Raw genomic sequence first — 17,692 nt, 5'->3', positions numbered from 1 at the left:
TATGGCTTGTAGTAGCATGCACAGCGGCCCAGCCAGTCTATCAAGTTCCCAGTAGACTATTGCCCACCAGCGGCCTTCTCCATCCTGTGAGGAGCTCTGGAGCTGCATCCAAAACTCTAATCTGACGGCTGAGGCGAATCCGAACCTTGAGCTATCGTTACTCGTAGTGTAGACGGCGGCGCTGCGGGGACGCTGCCTAGCGTTGCCGCTCCATGTTGGGCTCTACGGGGTCTTCTCCGACACTGGATTAGGAGTATGTGCAGCAAGTATGTAGGTAGACAATCATAAGCGGACGCGAAACATACAGTATGCGTGCGGGGGAGTCGGTGGGGGGGCGTTGAGGGTAGTGTCAGGCACAGGGTGGGTCTGAAAGGGAGAGAGACCTCGGGATTGGTGATCTCCCCGACGCTTGGACCTTCAGATTTCCAGTCCCAGTCCAGCTTCCATCGCAAACAAGCAAACATGACCCTGGCGGAGAAAGCAGCACGAGGCAAACGGCAGAAAAAGAAACCACATCGGCCACCAAGAACAGGCCTGGATACCGGAGAGTATCGCCTCCATCAATATATCGACACTGAAGTTGGGTTCGCACTGTTCGCGTCCGGTTGGGTACCTGGCTCGCATGCACGTGAGTGATCAACACTTGTCCGCACGGTCTGCCACATTCGCCTTAGCCAGGGACGCCACGATCCCAAGGACCAGATACCCGTGGACCGAGGCGAGCCTAGACAGACGATAGGTGCGGGAGTAGTCGCGACTTGGGAACGAAGGTTTGCACGGAAGCTGCCTGAGGTGTCCGGTCAGGGCAGCCATACAGCACACTCCAGACCCTTTTCAGACGCGCTTCACCCCTGCTTGCTGTCGCCACGGGCCCTAGTCACGCTCCCCCGAAGCTTGCATCCTGCATCCCGTGACGTCAATCTAGCGTCCCTTTACAGCACTTGAGGAAGCGAAGATCAGCATGCCGCCTTCACTTCGCCGACGAGGAGGCCAAGCACACCAACATCGCATGCCCCCGCCCTCACCACTAGAAGCCCAAGACACGTCCAGCGACGCAGAACTAGACGGTCGCCAAGATGTCGAAGAAGAAGAGCAGGATGCCTCCGCCGCCGACGACGACGAAACCCTTGGCGACGACCTAATCGGCCTCGAAGGCGATGAAGAAGACCAAGAAGAAGACGACGAAGGCGACGAAGAACTCGGTTCAGAAGATGGTCTCGCATCCCCAAACCTCCCCTCAGACAGTCTACCCAACCTCGATCCCCCACCACCCTACCTCCGCGAAATCTCCACCCTAGCATCCTGGACCGTCTCTTCTTCCAAACCAGGCTGTTCCATTCCCCAACTGCGGCACCCAAACACCAACCTCTTTTGGCAATCCGATGGACCACAGCCTCACTACCTCAACATCCACTTCTTCAAACTCGTCCGTATTGTGGGATTGAGACTGTACCTCGACTTTGAACAAGACGAGAGTTACACGCCTACCAAGATCATCTTCCTCGCTGGCAGCGGGCTCAATGACCTCCAGGAATGGGGCGAGATGCGATTGGAGAGTCCGCGGGGATGGATCTGGGCTGATTTCTCGGGTGTAGGAGATCCGGATAGTGATGATGAGGGCGGTGACGACGACGACGAAGAAGGTGATGGAGGAGGAAACGCAGGCGCACGCCCCCAACGTCTCCTCACAGACGCCTTGCACTTGAACGGTGGGAGGAGAGGCAACGACGCTTCTTCTGATTCCGAAAACGCGGCGCCAGGCCAGGGAGCGGATATGGACATGCAAACTCCAGGACAGCAAGACACGCCTATACCTCCGTATCCTTCATACGACACACCCCAACCCACCCAACAGTCACAACCCCCTCCACCAGGAACCCGCACACGCACGCGCCGCGCAAATCTCCACCCAAACCCCACCATCACACCAACCCAGAATCATCCCCCATCTACCCCTATCCCCCCTCAAACACAACAAACACAACCGCAAACCCTCCCCCGCCCCCATCCTCGCGCCCCTTTCGCCTCCCTCTCACCCAACCCCGCTCCCCGCCCCGCTCCCTCCAATACGTTCTCAACACCAAAGCTACCTGTGCTACGCGCCCATCTGGTTCAGATTAAGATCTTGGAGAATCACCAGAATGGCAAGGATACGCATTTGAGGGGGTTGCAGATTTTTGCGCGGAATGATGAGGATGGGGGGAGAGGGGGAGGGGGTGGTGGTGGCGGGCAGGGACATAAGGGTGTGACGGCGAGGATAGAAGGAAGTGGGTTGCAGGAGATGGTTAAGAGGGAGAAGATGGAGAGGAAGAGGAGGGAGGAGGTTTTGGAGTTGGGTGGGGGGGTTATGGGGATGGGAATGGGTGGAGGTGGAGGAGGGATGGGGGGTATTAGATGATATTCATGGATCGTTGAACGAGTAGACAAGAGACCGGAGACGTTCTGGTCGGTCAGCGAGCACCCTCAGATCACAAGCTTGAAAGCTGGAATGAGCGGCAACAACGCAATGCGCATTGATAAGATTTACTTGGGCATGAGCACCATCAAAGTACCAAGTCCGAAGCATCGATGAAGAAATAAAAAAATTTAGATTCCATAGCTACGCCATCCATTCCTTTCCTATCCTTTCCCTTCCAGTTCCATCATCTCTCGTACATTTGGATATACCTTCCCTCCCAGCTTTTAGTTGTGTATAAATGTCCGGTGATGACATCGATTCCCTCAAAAAGCAAGATACAGATACATATGTGACCGGATATCTCGCGATCTATAACAGAGAGCGCCGAGGAAAATTTGCTTTCCAGCCCTAGGGGGGCAGGAGAGACAGCGTGAAGACCGAAGTCGGCTAGCTGCTTTTACACAGGACTGAGCCTTTTGTGGCTTTGGTGCACTGGGCCAACCTAGATGAAACATTTCTGCTTCATCTAGAAAAGACCCTTACCGTCCTTCTCCCCAAGGGTGTTCTTCAAATCCTTAGGCTCAGCCTCCTTCTCCGGCTTAGCGACCTGCTCGTCACTCGGGCCATTCTTCTTGTTTTGCTGCTTGCGCGGCAACTTGCTCGGACTACGGTTCCGGTCCATCTTCTCCTTGTTACCATTCGCATTCTCCTTCTCCTTCTCCTTGACATCCTCTTCGTTATCCTCGTACGCCTGCTCGACCTTCTCGCCAGCAGCCTCAGCCTTTCCAACAAGCTCCTTAGCAATCTGCCTGGCCTTCTTGCTGGTCGCATCGGCGCCCTCATCAAGCTCTTGCAGTTTCTGGCTAACGCGGCGGTTTACGTTTTCGAGGAACTTTTGGTTGGCGGGCGACATGCTGCCTTTGCGTTCGTCTTTGATGTGGCCGTTTGCGGGCTTCCTTCCGCGGACGGCGTCTCTAGCGCGGTTCACGCCTGAGGAGATGGCGTCTTCGGCGGATTTGTCGAGAGAGTCGAGTTCGCGCTCTACGTTGCGGCTGGCGTCGCCGGCGGCGTCGGAGATGGTGCGGTGCTTGAAGTTCTGCTTGGAGTTGGGGGTGGAGCGGCGGAGGTACGACTTGAAGAAGAAGCGCATGAAGAGGATGGTCAGCGGGGCCAGGTAGATCAGGTTGACGTAGATGGCAAAGGCTTGGCCGGAGGTATCGACGCAGGGAACGGTCTGGTACTCGGTGCGGTAGAAGGTCCTCTCGACTGTCTCGTGGGGGTGGAAGAAGTCGTGAACTGCGTTGTGGGTGGGGGCAGGCTCTCCGGCAATGACTTGCTGGGGCTGGCGAACGGGGATGGGCTGGCCAGGGACGGGGATGTTCTCAGCGAGACCTTCATCGCCAGCTGCGCGGTAGATGAGCTTCCTCAGGAAGGCCACAGCAACACCAGTCACAGTGGGGAGAGCCTCGGCAACCGATTCAGTAGCGGATGCAACTGCGGATGAGACGCTCGACGAGACCACCTTGGGCGCGACCTTCTCAGCAACCTTGTATGCGACCGAAACGGGGACGGTGTAGGAGATGAAGAGGTGGATAGCGGCGAAGGCGGATCCGACGAGGAACTGGGTGATTTGGAGGGTGGTAAGAGTTCGCTTGACGATGTTGGGGACGCGGTAGCCGAGCGCGGAGACGGTGTAGTAGGTGTACTGAAAAACGTTAGTGAGCGCCATTGAGTTCAAGAAAAGCTGCTTACCATCATGGCGTGGATTCCAGAGTTGACCGTGGCGAACATCCAGATAGGAGGCGACATGAAGCGCATACCAGCCCACATGGACAACATAGCGCCGGCATGGTGGTACTTCTGGAGAGTAGTGCTGCGCTTGCCCTTTGCGAGAATAATGGCCGTGTCAAGAACCTCGTAGAACTTGGAGAGGTAGAACCACCAGCCCCAGAAAGCAAGGCCCTCGTTCCAGATCCTGCCCACGTCGGTGGTGTCGGGCAGGCCGTTGGGGCCGATCTGGACCTTGGAATTGAGGCTGCTCCAGCTGTCGTTGACGTTGCTGTAGGTGACGGCGTCGCCCAGGCCGCGGGGGCCGTGGATCTTGCAGAGGGCGTCGATGGTGCCGACAACGGCGTTGGGCTCGCTGTAGTGGGGGAACGAGTGCTTGAGGCAGCGGATCATGGCCACGCACGTCACGGCCGAGTAGACGGCGAGGAAGACATTGTGGAAGATGACAAAGGCGTAGAAGGGGCGGGTTTTGGCGATCCTCCACGGCTTGTTACCGTGCTGGCGGTTGTACCAGTTGACGTACGTCACGGCCACGAAATAGACGGAGGCGATGGTCAGCGGGACCTTGTACGACAGCGCGCCCTGGTAGATGTCTTCGGGGATGGGGAAGGGGTTCTGGAAGGTCGACTCGCCCGACCATGGCGGCGGAATGGGCGAGGGCGCGGCATCGGGAGGGAACTGGAGGACAGCCCTCGACGGCCAGTCGCCGGGTTGTAGGGAAGGGCCTGCGCCGGACATGGTGGGCGTGGCGGCGGGGGACGATGCGCGGGTGGAGGGGCAGGTGGTGGCAGCGCTCAATGGGCGGGTGGTGGGTGAGGTGAAGGTGTTGGCCAGGCAGGCGCAAACAGGGTGCGGCAGAGGCAGAGGGTCTGGGGGCCGCTGGGGTTTTTCTGTGGTCCGATGAGGTCAATGCCCAACGGTTGTGCTAAACTCTATCGCGGGAATCGGCCCTCGGAGCTCTGGGCGTGCCTATCGTCGGCGCAAAGCTGCGATAGAGTTGGTGGTGTTGTTATTCGTTTCTCGCTACGCACGCGATACCACCTACGTGTACTAGGTGTATTGCTCGGGGTGCACGCACGAACCCAGGGCAAGGCGCACAGGTTATATCGTAGAATTAAGTGCACAGATATGCCCGGAGCGAGGACGCATGCAGTAACGGTGCGTCGGACAAGGAGCTAGAAGCAGCAGGCAAAGGCTTCTGGACGTCCCTCTTGGTTATGCTGAGCGTGACGGGCCAATGGCGTCGCGACCAGCTACCGAGGCGAATAATCACCACCTCCCACTGGACACCCGCCTCGACAAGACCCTCTTGAAGTTTATCTAGAATTTACATCTGCTCGCAAGTCTAACGCCATGGGGTAACACGAGTATACATCCCGTCTTGTCGACGAAAAGGCGGTCGTCATCTTGCGTTGTGCGATTGTAGAGATGCATGCTGCAAAATTTCTGCAAGGATGCTGTGAACCTGTTGAGGGTCCGGCTAAGCGCAAATCTGGGAGCAAAAGCCACCGACGCCGTAACTGGGAAGAGGCAGGGTGACGTGCCGCAGCCACATCTGGGGAACAGGTTTCATATCATAGTGGGAGATGCACTGGTAATATTCAAGCTGGTATCTCTGGATTATGGGTAGACTAAGATAGATACGCTCAAAACTTCGGCTTGCTACTCAGAGGAATCGGCGGTGGTTCACCCGAGCCGTCGCTCAGTTCCTTCTTCTTGGGCGGTGGCGGAGGCGGTGCCTTTTTTCCTAGGCCTCCCGCACTACTTTGCGACGACGACTGCGCTGGGCCTGGCGATGCACTCGACGATGCAAAGTTGTTCATCTTGCCAGCAATGCCATACTTTTGGTTTATGGAGTTGGCCGACTTCCACCCAGAGGCGACCTGATCTCCATGCCGCTGCTGGAAGTTGTTGGCAGTCGATGCAGCTCCTTTCAAGTCTGAAGCTGATACCTTGGATGGGTCATCGCGTAGACTGCTGGCGGTCCGCAGTGCTGCCTGCTTGTCTGCCCACGACGTGCCAGTGGCTGGGGGAGCTGCTGGTGATTTTGGCCCAGACATACTTGCGAACCTACTCTGCAACTCGTTCATTTGCGAGCCACGACTAGGCGGGGCGGGAGGTGGTAGGACAGCCCTCGAGCTTGAGTTCTGTCGCGGTGGGACGGGCGGTGATGGGTTTGCGCGAGGCGGTACTGGAGGAGAAGCTGTCCGTCCGATACCAAAGCCCGACACCGAGACACCTGCTTGACCCAGGCGATCCAGAGCACCTTGGTTCAGCACTCCCTGCTCAGGTCTTGCCTCTTGTGTCGCCTCATTATAGGTAGGTGGAGGAGCCGGTGCGAATTCATCGGGGTTCGAGTTCTGGCGCGGTGGTAGTGGAGGCCGTGGGGGCAGGCTGGGCTTTGGTTTGGCGGCACCTGTAGTCGGTGGTGTCGCAGCGCCAGGTCTGAACGCAGGCGGCTTGGGCAGATGCGCTGTGCTCAACCCTGTCGTGTCGGGTCGGTATGGCCCTGGGGCTGGTCTGTTTGCTTCTTCCTCCTCCCTCCTGCGAGCCTCTTCTCGCTCCTGCAGTCTTTGCTTTGCCGACCCAGCAGGCGCAGACGACGGTCCGGATGGTGCAGATGCTGCCGAACCGCCGCTGTAGTCGAGTCTCTTGGGCGGCGGCGCAAACTGCGAGGGGTCTTTCAGGGATGACAGTGGTGCTGACTGGTGATCGCGGGCGGCTTCTGCATGGGCGTCTTTACCCTGTGCCTTTCCAACCCATCCTTTCTACACACCGTTAGTTGACGGTCGATAAGGAGCAAGACAGGCTTACATACCACCTGTGTAAGTTTCGAGTCGCTCGCTCCGCCTCCACCGCTCCCACTGTTAGTGCGACTCTTTTCGGGATGCCAGCCTCCTTTGGCGACGCTCTTGAATTTGTCCATGCCGTGTTAGCGGAGGAGTCTGGGGTTAAGCGTTGGCGTCGTGAATGCCAGCGGATAGCGGAACCGACGCGTGCGGGCCGATGAGATCATCAGCCAAGCGGGATTTTAGCACATGTCAGCTCAAGCCGGCACGTCGGTCGGACTATTGCCCTGGGAATGGCTGACATGCCGCAGCAGAGTTCCATCGGGACATTGAATGCCGCATGACGGTGCTGTGAATGCGGAGTCTGCGTGGGAACGCTCCATGTGTTTGTCGTGTAGAAAGATTCGAGGCCGCCCGTCAGCAGGCGCCACACGTGCTCAGCGGAGACTCACAACATCCGGACTTGAGAACCTCCCGCACTGCAGCTGCAATGCATGGCTTAGTTCCGTGTTTCATCTTTGCTAGCTGCAGCTGAGGGGAGTTTGTCGTGATACCATGCCTCAACGGTACCCACTTGCAACATCCAGGACGACCAACTGCAGCTATAGCCTGTCACAGTCAGCTCTATCGTCCCGGCCCTACTCCCATCCAATCACCCACCACGATACAGGCACTCCAAAGGATCTGCATACCAGCTCAGTCGGATGCGCCGGCCTATCCTTGCGATTGTTTGTTTGACTTCCCGTCACCACAACGAAGACACCATGAGTATGAAAGCAGCATTCCAGGCAATATAACGAACAAACGCCGTCAGACTGTGCTCAGCACGCAGATACGATTGCATCATACTAAGCTTTGTTAGATCGACGGCTAGACATTAGCCAGGCTAAATTTACCCCCTCCCGAGCAGGTGGGGTTTGTTCGTCTTATAGGCGTCGAGGCTGAGTCCGTCTCTCCCCAGCATCCCAGCATGTAGCCAACCGCGCCGACTCTTTGCAGCCGGCCCTTCGGACTTTGATTCTGTTGGCTTGACAGCTTGCATCGCACACATGTTGCCAGACAACGGGTAACATGTCTGCGCCACCCCAGCCGGGCGGCCACTTCTCAAAGGATTGCCCTCCCCTCTCCGTGTCCACTTTGCATCGCCTTTCAAGACCAACAAGACGCCAATCAATCCTTCCAGCGTAGGAGTTTAGCAGAAGAAACGACTCGCTGCCTAAGGATACATAGTGTGCCGTTTTCGCGTCATCGATTGGACTACCGTCCTTGGAAGGTCACGCCCAAAACCCGTTCTCGGCCCCGCATCTCCCATCACTGGTCAGAAAGTGGAGCATCACCACCACCACATTCCAGCTCCCCGCCTCGGTCATATCTAGGTGTCAGGCATCTCCGTCTGATTCCTGTCTCCTTACTGGTGTCGTCCCAACACACCACCGCGGCTCGTCCATACACAGCTAGTTGCTCGCGTCAGCGGTTCGTCCTGCCGCAATGGCTCCGCCTAGGAAAGAGGAATGGGACGAAGATGAAGATGACAGAGGGCCGCCCTGGCCCACGGAAACTGAAAGCGATGATGAGATAACGGTTTCTCTGGTTCCAGTCGTTATCCCAACCGCTGTTCCATCGATTGAACCAACGCCGTATACTGCGATGCCGTCGATCACCCAAGTCCAAGTAACGAACAGTGCATGGAACTCCGAACTCTTCAGCCAACCCTCGCCGCCTCCCAAACCTGTTCTACCAAACGAAAGACCACCTGGGTATCCGTCGAACCGTCCCTGGCCTCCTCCTCCATACGGACCCACCCCTTCATCTCAAGACTGGCAAACCTCCGCTTCTGCAACAACACCATACGCCGACCACCTACCCACAACCTCGCCATGGACAACGTCAACGTTAACATTCTCGCCCGATTCCTTCGGACCACCATCCCCAACAAACATCTTTCCAGGCGCAACCTTGCCTCTACCTGAGAAACACACGAATAACACGCCCATCTACGCCGCCGCAGCCATCATACCCATTGTTGTCCTTGCAATCATGGCCAGCGTGATCTTCCTCTGCGTGCGCAAACGAAAGAGACGGCGTGCCGCTGCTCTAGCCACCGAGCGCGAGGTGCAGGAGATGAAAATGACGACTCCATCACAGACATCGCAAAGACATGGGAACGAACACGTGCACCCATACATCGCACCACCACCCTCCCATCCTCCCCCAGTCCTTCCCCCAATCCCCTCCATATCACAACACCAACGTAACTCCCACCTCCTCCCCCCAACATCAACCCCCTCCGCCTTCCACCCCATCATCCTCGGCCCCATCTCCCATTCCAACTCCAACGGCGCCTACCTGACCGGCATGGATACCTCAGACATGGTCTCTGTGTCTTCCAACACGATACAACCGATTGAAGATCCTTTCGGCGACAATAGTAGTTTGAATGAGCCGCCGCCGCCGTATCGACCTTGTAGTTTGCCGCCGCCGAGTTTTGTCTCGGAGGGGGGTGCGCCACCTAGTTTCACGACGAATTCGCTGCGTAGTGCTGGGCCGCCTAGCTTTACAACAAATTCTAGGCACAGTAGCTTGAGAGAGGGGGTGGGCGGGTTTGGTTCTCAGGCGCATCTTATCGAACGGAGTCCTTTTGATGATCCGGATGATGGGGTGTCGGAGATTAGTGGACCGACACATGGGGGAAACGGAAATGGAGACAGCATGTCAGCTGTATCGGATCTTTCGTACCAGCGAGAGACGTTTGATGAGTTTAGTAGGAGGGGCTTTTCTTAGGTAATGCAGGGTAGTGGGTTGGAGGGTTCTTTTCTTTCGACGTGTATATAGTTTTCGTGGAATGTATTTCATTCACCACATTGCCTGCTTCATGCTCGTTAAGTAGATGTTCGTTGTGGTATTTGGATCTCATGTTAAGCTTCCGAGGAATCTGGGAGCGAAATGCTAAAAGCACATTGAAGGAAGTCTGAAGAATCGCTGAAACATACATAGCAGAATTAAAGCACGAAAAAAGAGGCGGCATACAATCCGCTGTCGCTACATCAAGGGTGGGTGGGGGAGGCGGAGGGGAGGTGGTGGAAGTCGCATTCTTCATTCGAGAACGCATTATCTATTCCATCAAATCTCGAAAATGACACAAGAAGCTTAGAACGATAGCGAAACACATTCCCATACTATGACGTACCCCCCACCAAGCCACTCATCTCGCCTAAGCCCCTCACTCGTTGTTCCTAGTAACGCCTGAGACAGCCAAACGCTCAACAACCCGCGACCAATAAATCTAGCGACACCGGACGAACCGAAGCCTTACACTATCTTATCTCCGGCGAACGATGTGGAGGTGGCGCTGCGCTTGCTTGGAAGAGCAGGTGAGTATCGTGTGAAGATCAGCTTAGAATGGTTCGCGCGCAATCGTTCCTTCGACTTTGGGAACGCTATAGTAGTTTCGCGAATTCCTCACCAACCACACGGGTGGGTGGGGGAGGCGGAGGGGAGGTGGAGGGGTGGTGGTGGACGTTACCCATTATAACAACTTCGTACCTCGTAGTGATGATATACAGCCCGAGATCAAAGCAATTGGATAGCTGGAGAGGGGTTTAAATTGGATTGGATGAACGGGTTGGATTGGATGGACGGTTTGGAAAGAACGATTGGTACCTTGCATGAAACGGGTGGCGGCTAGTGTTGGCGTGAACGGCTATTGAAAAGTCCAGCTCACATGTTAATCGCAGTGGGTGTTGAGATGGGAGGTGGGATGCGAACCTACCCCGCGATTCATGCTCGGGATGGGATTATTTCGTTGGAATGTAGATGTACATCTATCAAGCCAGCAGATATTAAACAATACTCACGCATCTCCTACAATTCATGCAGGTTGCAATCCTCTTGGGGCCAAACCCGTAACTACGATGAATGCGGCAAGTGCTATCGTGGCCCATTTCTCCGCTGCCCTGCCTGATTTTAAAAATCTAGAGCGTCCCTCGGACCATGATTCGCCGGGAGCGGGTAGCTTTTATCCAGGTACGTGGGTTTTTCTGGCATGATGACGGCTAGATTAATCATTTCGCCAGCTGGCAGTCACTTTTTTTCTTGGTTGCTTATTTACGGCATGCGGCGCGGAGACATTCCAGAATGGTTGTGGGGGTGGAAGGATTCAGGAGTGCATATACAGCGTAGTCAGGCTGCATGATTGATGGGATGGAGCTCGAGGACGGGTGCTAGTATGTTGTAGATGGTAGCTGGTAGAGGTAGCGGTAGATGATTTACGCTTGCTCAGGAGGTTGATGGAGAAGGGCTGCGCTGGTTGGTGGGCCAGAAAGACGGATTAGCGTCGGCATCTAGGCATTGACCTCGTTGACCTGTCATTTCTAACCATCTCATCCTTACGGCTCGCATCATGGGTGGGTGGGGGAGGCGGAGGGGAGGCGGAGGGGAGGTGGTGGAATGCTCGCGTTATCTGTCTATTAGATCCAGGATAGATGATGGTAGGGCTCAGGAGGTCGCCCTGGATAGACAGCGCTGGTTGGATGGGCGTTGAGTGGATGGTCCAGAAACACGATTTAGCGTCGGCACGTATGCGTTGACCTCAGCGCGCGGACCTGTCATTTTCAACCATCTCATCCTTACGGCACGCATCACCCAAGCCATGGTGTCGTTCGTTCCGTGTCCGTTCGCGACTTAGCTCATCGTTATGTTTGGCCCCATTCGCTGCTAGGCGCATGGCTGGTGAGGCGTCGGCTTCCTTCGCCTGGCTGTGCGTGCTGGCTGGCTGGCTGCGGCGACGACAAAGAGCCTCTCTTCCATGCTTCCTCCCTGCCACGCCCACCCAATTAGGACAGCCTCGCTATATCGCCCTCGCCGGCCCATGCACCTGCGGGCTCGGTACCTGAGCTAGACGCCTCCTAGCCCTCAGGAGACCTGGCCTAAGCCGCATTCCGGGTGCTGCTCAGGCGGTGCTGCCAGTGTGTTGCGGAGTGCTTGCTGCTGCTGCCAGCTGCGGGTCACGATCGGGACTATCAATTCTTCATCTTTGCCGAACTACTACCTTTTGCAACTGCAGCTTCAGCTTCCCCGGCCCCACCAGCTGCCTAGTACGTGAGAAACCTTCGCCGTGCCTGGTCACCCAAAGCAAGCAACAGGTGCCTCTTCACAACGACCACGCTGTGCTGACGCCCTGCTCGGTACCTGCTTCGACGACGTCTCACAACGCTGTCATATCCCCTGCTGCTGCTCAAGTGTACTACCCAACAGGTCTCACAGCTTCCCGTCTAGCTGCCTGCGTTTGCGAGAACATCCCGCCGTCAACAAAGAAATCCATCCAGGGCGCCTTTGTCTTCACCACCCGTCGACCCAACCCCGCCGAACGCCTCCCTCGACTCGTGGACGACCTCGACGTCTTACATTGCTGCTACATGGTCGGGAAGGAAGGACATTGTGTCAGGGCTTTGTGTCATTGGGCTTGCTATGAGTTTGGATCAGCACATATATGGGTACGGCTCTCTTCTACCTTCCCATGTGGCGGAAGACGTGTAGCGTTCGGCTGGTGCAACGAGCTTCATCTGCACACCTCCGGCCGTCCTTGGCTTCATGTCATGTCGGACCAGACTATGTCCCAATCCAGGTCTAGGGTAGGCAGAGGTCAGGCAGCACCGCACGGTTGTCACTTGGAGCTCGTTGCCATCATCCCTTGCCATGCTATCCCAAGAATACCTTTCTTTAGACTTCTTCCGCTCCTTCCCGTTCTGTTGATATATTTCACTTTTGGTTTTCCTCATGTCTCGGCTCGCATCTGCAAGTGCCCCAGGCTAACGTGGGTCGCGTGCTAGATCGACGGACTGGCATCTCCCAAGTCCCTCCTCCACTCCCAAGTCGCTGACGTTCACTGACGGAACTCTCAAAACACCAAAGAGCGAGTCGTTTCCCCACTCGCACTTCCTCGACGCCTGGGCCACCCCACGACCTAATGGGCAGCACACCCCGGTGCAGACTCCTTCCTTCACACTCTCGACGCCCATAGGCCGGCCGTCGAGCTCGTACAGCCAACCCGTCCGCACCCCCGAAGACCCAGAGTTCCATGTCAACCACTTCGCACCGCAAAACTTACCTCTTCCGCCGGTCGACGTGTCCCGAAGGCTGTCGTCCTCGCCGGGCCCTAATCAGCTGAGGAAGGTTGGATCACAGGGACAGTTCGGCTCTCGTCCTGTCAGCATGGACTTTTCGCAGATGCAAACGCCACCTCCAACGAGGGACGCTTCGTCTAGGAGGAGTGTGCAACAAAGTGGACATGGGGTGGCAACACCAGCTACGGTAGTGCACAGGACGCCCAGCCAACTGCCGGAATCCTCAGGAGCTCTGTTTGATCAGACACCGTTTGGCTTCGCTGATCTGCAGTACACTCCACATATGATGCAGTTCCCCAGCGGTGGTCCAATGTCTGCGCCACCCATGCCTCAATCGAAGCTGTTCTGGGACCCAGCGAACGATGGCATGCAAATGGATCTAGATGTGCCTCTGGGTGTAGACCCCTTCGGTCCCACCCCGCATAGACCGCAGCACGACATGAACTGGCAAGCGATGAACCATCCTTCGGCTAACATGATGCAAACCCCAGCGTTCCAGGGCTTCCAAGCTTCTCCCATGCCAGCGTCGTTTGCAAATACACCCTCACAGCAGAGACACGGCTCAAGAAATGGCTCTTTTGTATATACAGCTGCAGGTGTCGATCCCAACATGCTGCTCAGCTTTTCCAATCCCGATATGACCGGTTCCTTTGGAAGCATGCCGCAGCAGCCAATGCTCGACATGTCCAGACAACCGTACGAGACACAACTGCGGGATGCAGAGAACGAGAGGGCAATGGCGAAGAAGGCTAAGAGTCAGCATTCACGCAGCAACACAGCTTCGTCGTCGGGTTCAGCGGAAAACGCGAGACCTGTGCTTCAACGAAGCAATACCGATAGTGGGCCGAGAGTAACCAGAGCAATGGATCCTCGGATAGCAATCCCAGCTAATGCTTCGACAATTCCTCGTCGCTCATCGCCACTGAAGCGCCAAAGTGGCGGATCACTGAAAGCGATACCTGAGATCAGAAGACCCCGGACACGGCTCATTATCGACGAGAGTGGTACGGCTCGCACAGAGACGATACCCACTGGAGATGATGAGACCCCCAGGAATAGACGGCAGACTTCGCAGCAAGATCTTCGACGCCAATACCCCGGACTGTACGAGGAGCAAGACAGCGAGTCAGACGACGACGAGCCAGCTCCAATCGTCAGCCGCAACCCATCTTTCGTCATACCCCAACCCGAACGTCGAGCGACGAAACACGCCCGAGCAGACAGCGGTGGACTGGAACGAGCCAACTCCTTCAAAATGGCGCGCTCCGTCTCCGCCTCACGACTCGCATCTGACGCCCTCTCCAAGACCTCTTTCGAAACACTACGATCAACCCGCCGCTCCGCCGCTGTCGCCGCCGAAAACACCATCCGTCGCTCCAGCGCCATGGAGCGCCCCAACCCCCGCGAACGAGACCCCGAAGACACACACATGCCCGACTCCCCCGGCGACGCACTCGGCGCCTTGAAAAAGGTCGTCGGCGCCCGCCAACAACGCATCGGTACGCTAGCATAGCCTGTCGCTTCCCCTTTTCTCGACTGACAAGTTCAGAACGCGCATCTCAAAACACACTGCTCGCGCATAATCAACGGTGGGCGCAGGCGAGTGCCGATATGTCCACCTCGCATCCTCCTCCGTCACACAACGTACTTCAACATTTGCAATCGCACGGCGCTTACGATCCCTACTCTAATTCCTTCAACGGCTCGCCGACGACTACGACTACGCCCTCGACGGAATGCAGCAGCAAGAGTAATGATAGCACGAGGTGTGTGTGCGATGGGTTGGTGGATGATGCCGATACGTTGATGGTGCAGTGCGAGGCTTGCTTCAAGTGGTTGCACATGGGCTGTGTGGGGTTGAAGGAGGAGTGGTTGCCCAGGGTGTTTGTTTGTGTGTTTTGTAAAAGTGGGATGGGGGAGAGTCCGTTGAAGGGGAAGAGGGGTGGGAGGAGATGAGGTGGAAGGAGCTTGCTGTGCGAGCTTGTTATTATGCGTTTGGAAATGAAGATAATGGGATTTATGAGAGATGTTTGAATGGTTGTACAGTTTCGGTGTTTGCGTATCTATGGCATGAAGGAAGTTTCCGGGGCGAGAAGTGGTGGATGGTGGAGAGTAATGAACACGAAATTACATGGGGCATGGCTACTACATCATGTTGATACCACAACGGACTCGTCTTCCTGGAGGGGTGAGGTACTGACAATACAGTGAGTTTCATTTGTTGTTAACGTAGGAAGCAGGGCTGGTGCAGACATTGGCTACATGCCAGCAGTCCATGCGGGATATGGGTAGATGCTGAGCACGACATGCCCGTTACCACCGGAGCGATAACAGCTGACACAACACCGGGAAATATACGTGGTATAGACGCGACAGTTCCGGTTGGGGAAAGAGGCAAAGTAGGCCTCTCGGTACTACACGGCCGCCAACAAGACCAACCGTACCAAAGGCCTCGCCGGCAGGATATCACTCTCAGAGAACCGATGGGCAAGTCCAGATCGGTGTAGCGCATGGACACGGAATTTGGAAAACCACGAGGAGTCCAAGGAGAAGGATGAAGTTCTCAAGCCCCCATACAAGACGCCCCGCCGCGTAGCAGAGCTACCTCGTCAACGTCCCCCCGTTGGCCGTAGACCGCAAAGACTTCTGGCACAGTCTCCAGGTTGCTGAGATCAAGGGCAGCGTATTTGCTGAAGAGTTGCCCGAATAAGGATACCGGGAAGGTCTGGTTAAGCAATGACGGGCTGGACGTACTGAATGTGGAAAGGGACGACGGCGGGATGCGATTAGAGGACGTCGACTTCCTCTTTCAAAACTAACAATGCCTCAGCGCTTGAGGACAAGCCCCGCTTACCGCGTGCTCCTTCCGTTCTTCTTCAGCTGCAGGTTCTTTGTTAGTGACGTCCATCTAGACCCAACCACCGCATCTTGTATACGGTGTACGTGGTTTTCCAAATTTTCCGTCTCCATGCGCTACACTAATCTAGACCCAAGCCACCATGTGAGAGCTTTTGTATAGGGTGGTCGAAGACGTCTGTAGATGGTGTGACTTGCGGTTCCCTAGGACGGTCCGAGGAAGTGACGTTGGTACGCGGAAGGAAAGGACAGCACGCTCATACAGTAGCGGGAAGGCTTCGACCTCGCCTCTCCCCTAGGCCGACGTAAGCGCAGTTCCGCGACTTCTCCAAGTCTATCTCCTCGCAGTTTGTGGGTTGGAGGCGGCTGCATAGTTATCTTGCGCCTTCCTGCTACACTGCGGGAAGCTGACATCGTTTCTTCTGATTAGTGACGTCACGCTCGTCGAGCAGCGACAATACAGGCGATACTCATTGGCTGTAGTACTGCAGAAAGTGAAAGAGTATCATATGCCCTACATGTGTGTAGCTGAACCAAGAGTCGACCCCGATCCTTTCGAATGAGCGGTTATGCTATAGTAATGTGCGCAGATTGGGTGGGTAGTGTGGCAGTGTCTACCATAGTTCCTCCCTCGGCAAGGCCTCGCACTTGCTCTATAAAACCTGTCGCGCTCCCCCCTTCTGGATTTGCACCTCAAACACTCCTGCACATTTGTATCCTATCTCAAAGCACGCACCAGGCGCTGACGTAGCCATCATGTTCGATAAAAAGGAGACCACTCCCCTTCTCCCTCTTGTTTCCTCTTCACCACCGCCATCCACATTCTTCACAGACATTCATAACTACGAGATCGAAGACAAAACGAGCACAATGCCCAACTCACCACTCACCCCACCGGCACCGGCAGGTCCCACCCCTCCTGCCACTCCAACCTGGGCCCAAATCGTCAATCTTTTCGAATCCACTCCACGATGGGTCAACCCAGCCAACGGCGAACGCAGCCAAGAAGCCCAAGCCAAGATCGACCATGACGACCAGGCAAATCAGCAAGCCAACAAGCAGACTGCATGGGCTTTGGTCTTTCTCATCGTCAAGGGCACATTCCTCCTCCTCATGATCTGGCACGCAGCCCCCCTCGCTAAGACTGTTATCGACACTCTATCGGCTTAGGTGAGCCTAGCCACGCATTTGTGAAGCAGGGGAACTATGCTAACGTCTTCTTTATAGAAAACCTTGAACACAACCGCAGCGCGCGATGCACTCATCGAGGACGTGCGTAACGACCTGTTCAACGATGTCACGAACGAAGCCCGCGATAAGCTCATTCAAGAAGTCCGCGACTTGGTGTACAACGACGTCATGGGCTCCGTCAATATCATCATCCAAGACTACATGTCGAATCAAACAAACGAGTGAGAGTGATGGGGATTGAGTCTACAGTTAGATAGGAAGGTTATACATTAGCACAGCCTAATAGGAAGCCTCGCTACAAGCAACCAACTTCTCTCTTCTGTTCATCATTGTGAAGCTTCTCCCTCCCACTGACACCGTACACAACCGTGTTCACGCCTCTACATACCCACTCACACGCCGTCAGGCAAGAGCGCCTTTACTCCCACCAACAGAGACAAGATACAGCACAGTCGTGTCTAACATAGTGCGAGTAGTTTATGTTTTCCTTGTGTAGAGACAACGTCGTCTCCGCGGTCCCTTTGCGCCGACGCAGTGATACATGTCGT

At 55.8% G+C, this 17,692-nt stretch overlaps 4 protein-coding genes across 4 annotated transcripts; 3 read left to right on the top strand and 1 right to left on the bottom strand.

The window, feature by feature from the left end:
* Window positions 1–622: 622 nt before the first annotated feature.
* On the top strand, window positions 623–2,572 carry J4E87_007723 (uncharacterized protein; the record flags this gene model as incomplete). Its single annotated transcript, XM_049379317.1, has 4 exons — window positions 623–628; window positions 679–799; window positions 939–2,336; window positions 2,424–2,572. 4 exons carry the CDS (start codon window positions 623–625, stop codon window positions 2,570–2,572), a joined length of 1,674 nt encoding a protein of 557 aa, XP_049230891.1.
* A 3,260-nt stretch (window positions 2,573–5,832) lies between these two features.
* Window positions 5,833–7,112, bottom strand: J4E87_007722 (uncharacterized protein; the record flags this gene model as incomplete). Its single annotated transcript, XM_049379316.1, has 2 exons — window positions 5,833–6,954; window positions 7,005–7,112. The coding sequence occupies 2 exons, from the start codon at window positions 7,110–7,112 to the stop codon at window positions 5,833–5,835; spliced, it is 1,230 nt and encodes a 409-aa protein (XP_049230890.1).
* A 6,073-nt stretch (window positions 7,113–13,185) lies between these two features.
* On the top strand, window positions 13,186–14,610 carry J4E87_007721 (uncharacterized protein; the record flags this gene model as incomplete). Its single annotated transcript, XM_049379315.1, has 1 exon — window positions 13,186–14,610. One exon carries the CDS (start codon window positions 13,186–13,188, stop codon window positions 14,608–14,610), a length of 1,425 nt encoding a protein of 474 aa, XP_049230889.1.
* A 2,099-nt stretch (window positions 14,611–16,709) lies between these two features.
* On the top strand, window positions 16,710–17,369 carry J4E87_007720 (uncharacterized protein; the record flags this gene model as incomplete). The annotated part of the gene is made up of 2 exons (XM_049379314.1): window positions 16,710–17,099; window positions 17,181–17,369. 2 exons carry the CDS (start codon window positions 16,710–16,712, stop codon window positions 17,367–17,369), a joined length of 579 nt encoding a protein of 192 aa, XP_049230888.1.
* Window positions 17,370–17,692: the final 323 nt, after the last annotated feature.

Source organism: Alternaria ethzedia (assembly GCF_023757985.1).
Source record: "Alternaria ethzedia strain BMP 0044 chromosome Unknown scaffold_22, whole genome shotgun sequence".
In the NCBI taxonomy this organism is placed as follows: domain Eukaryota; kingdom Fungi; phylum Ascomycota; class Dothideomycetes; order Pleosporales; family Pleosporaceae; genus Alternaria; species Alternaria ethzedia.
Note: the sequence above shows the minus strand (reverse complement) of the source record. Positions and strands in the feature narration are given on the sequence as shown.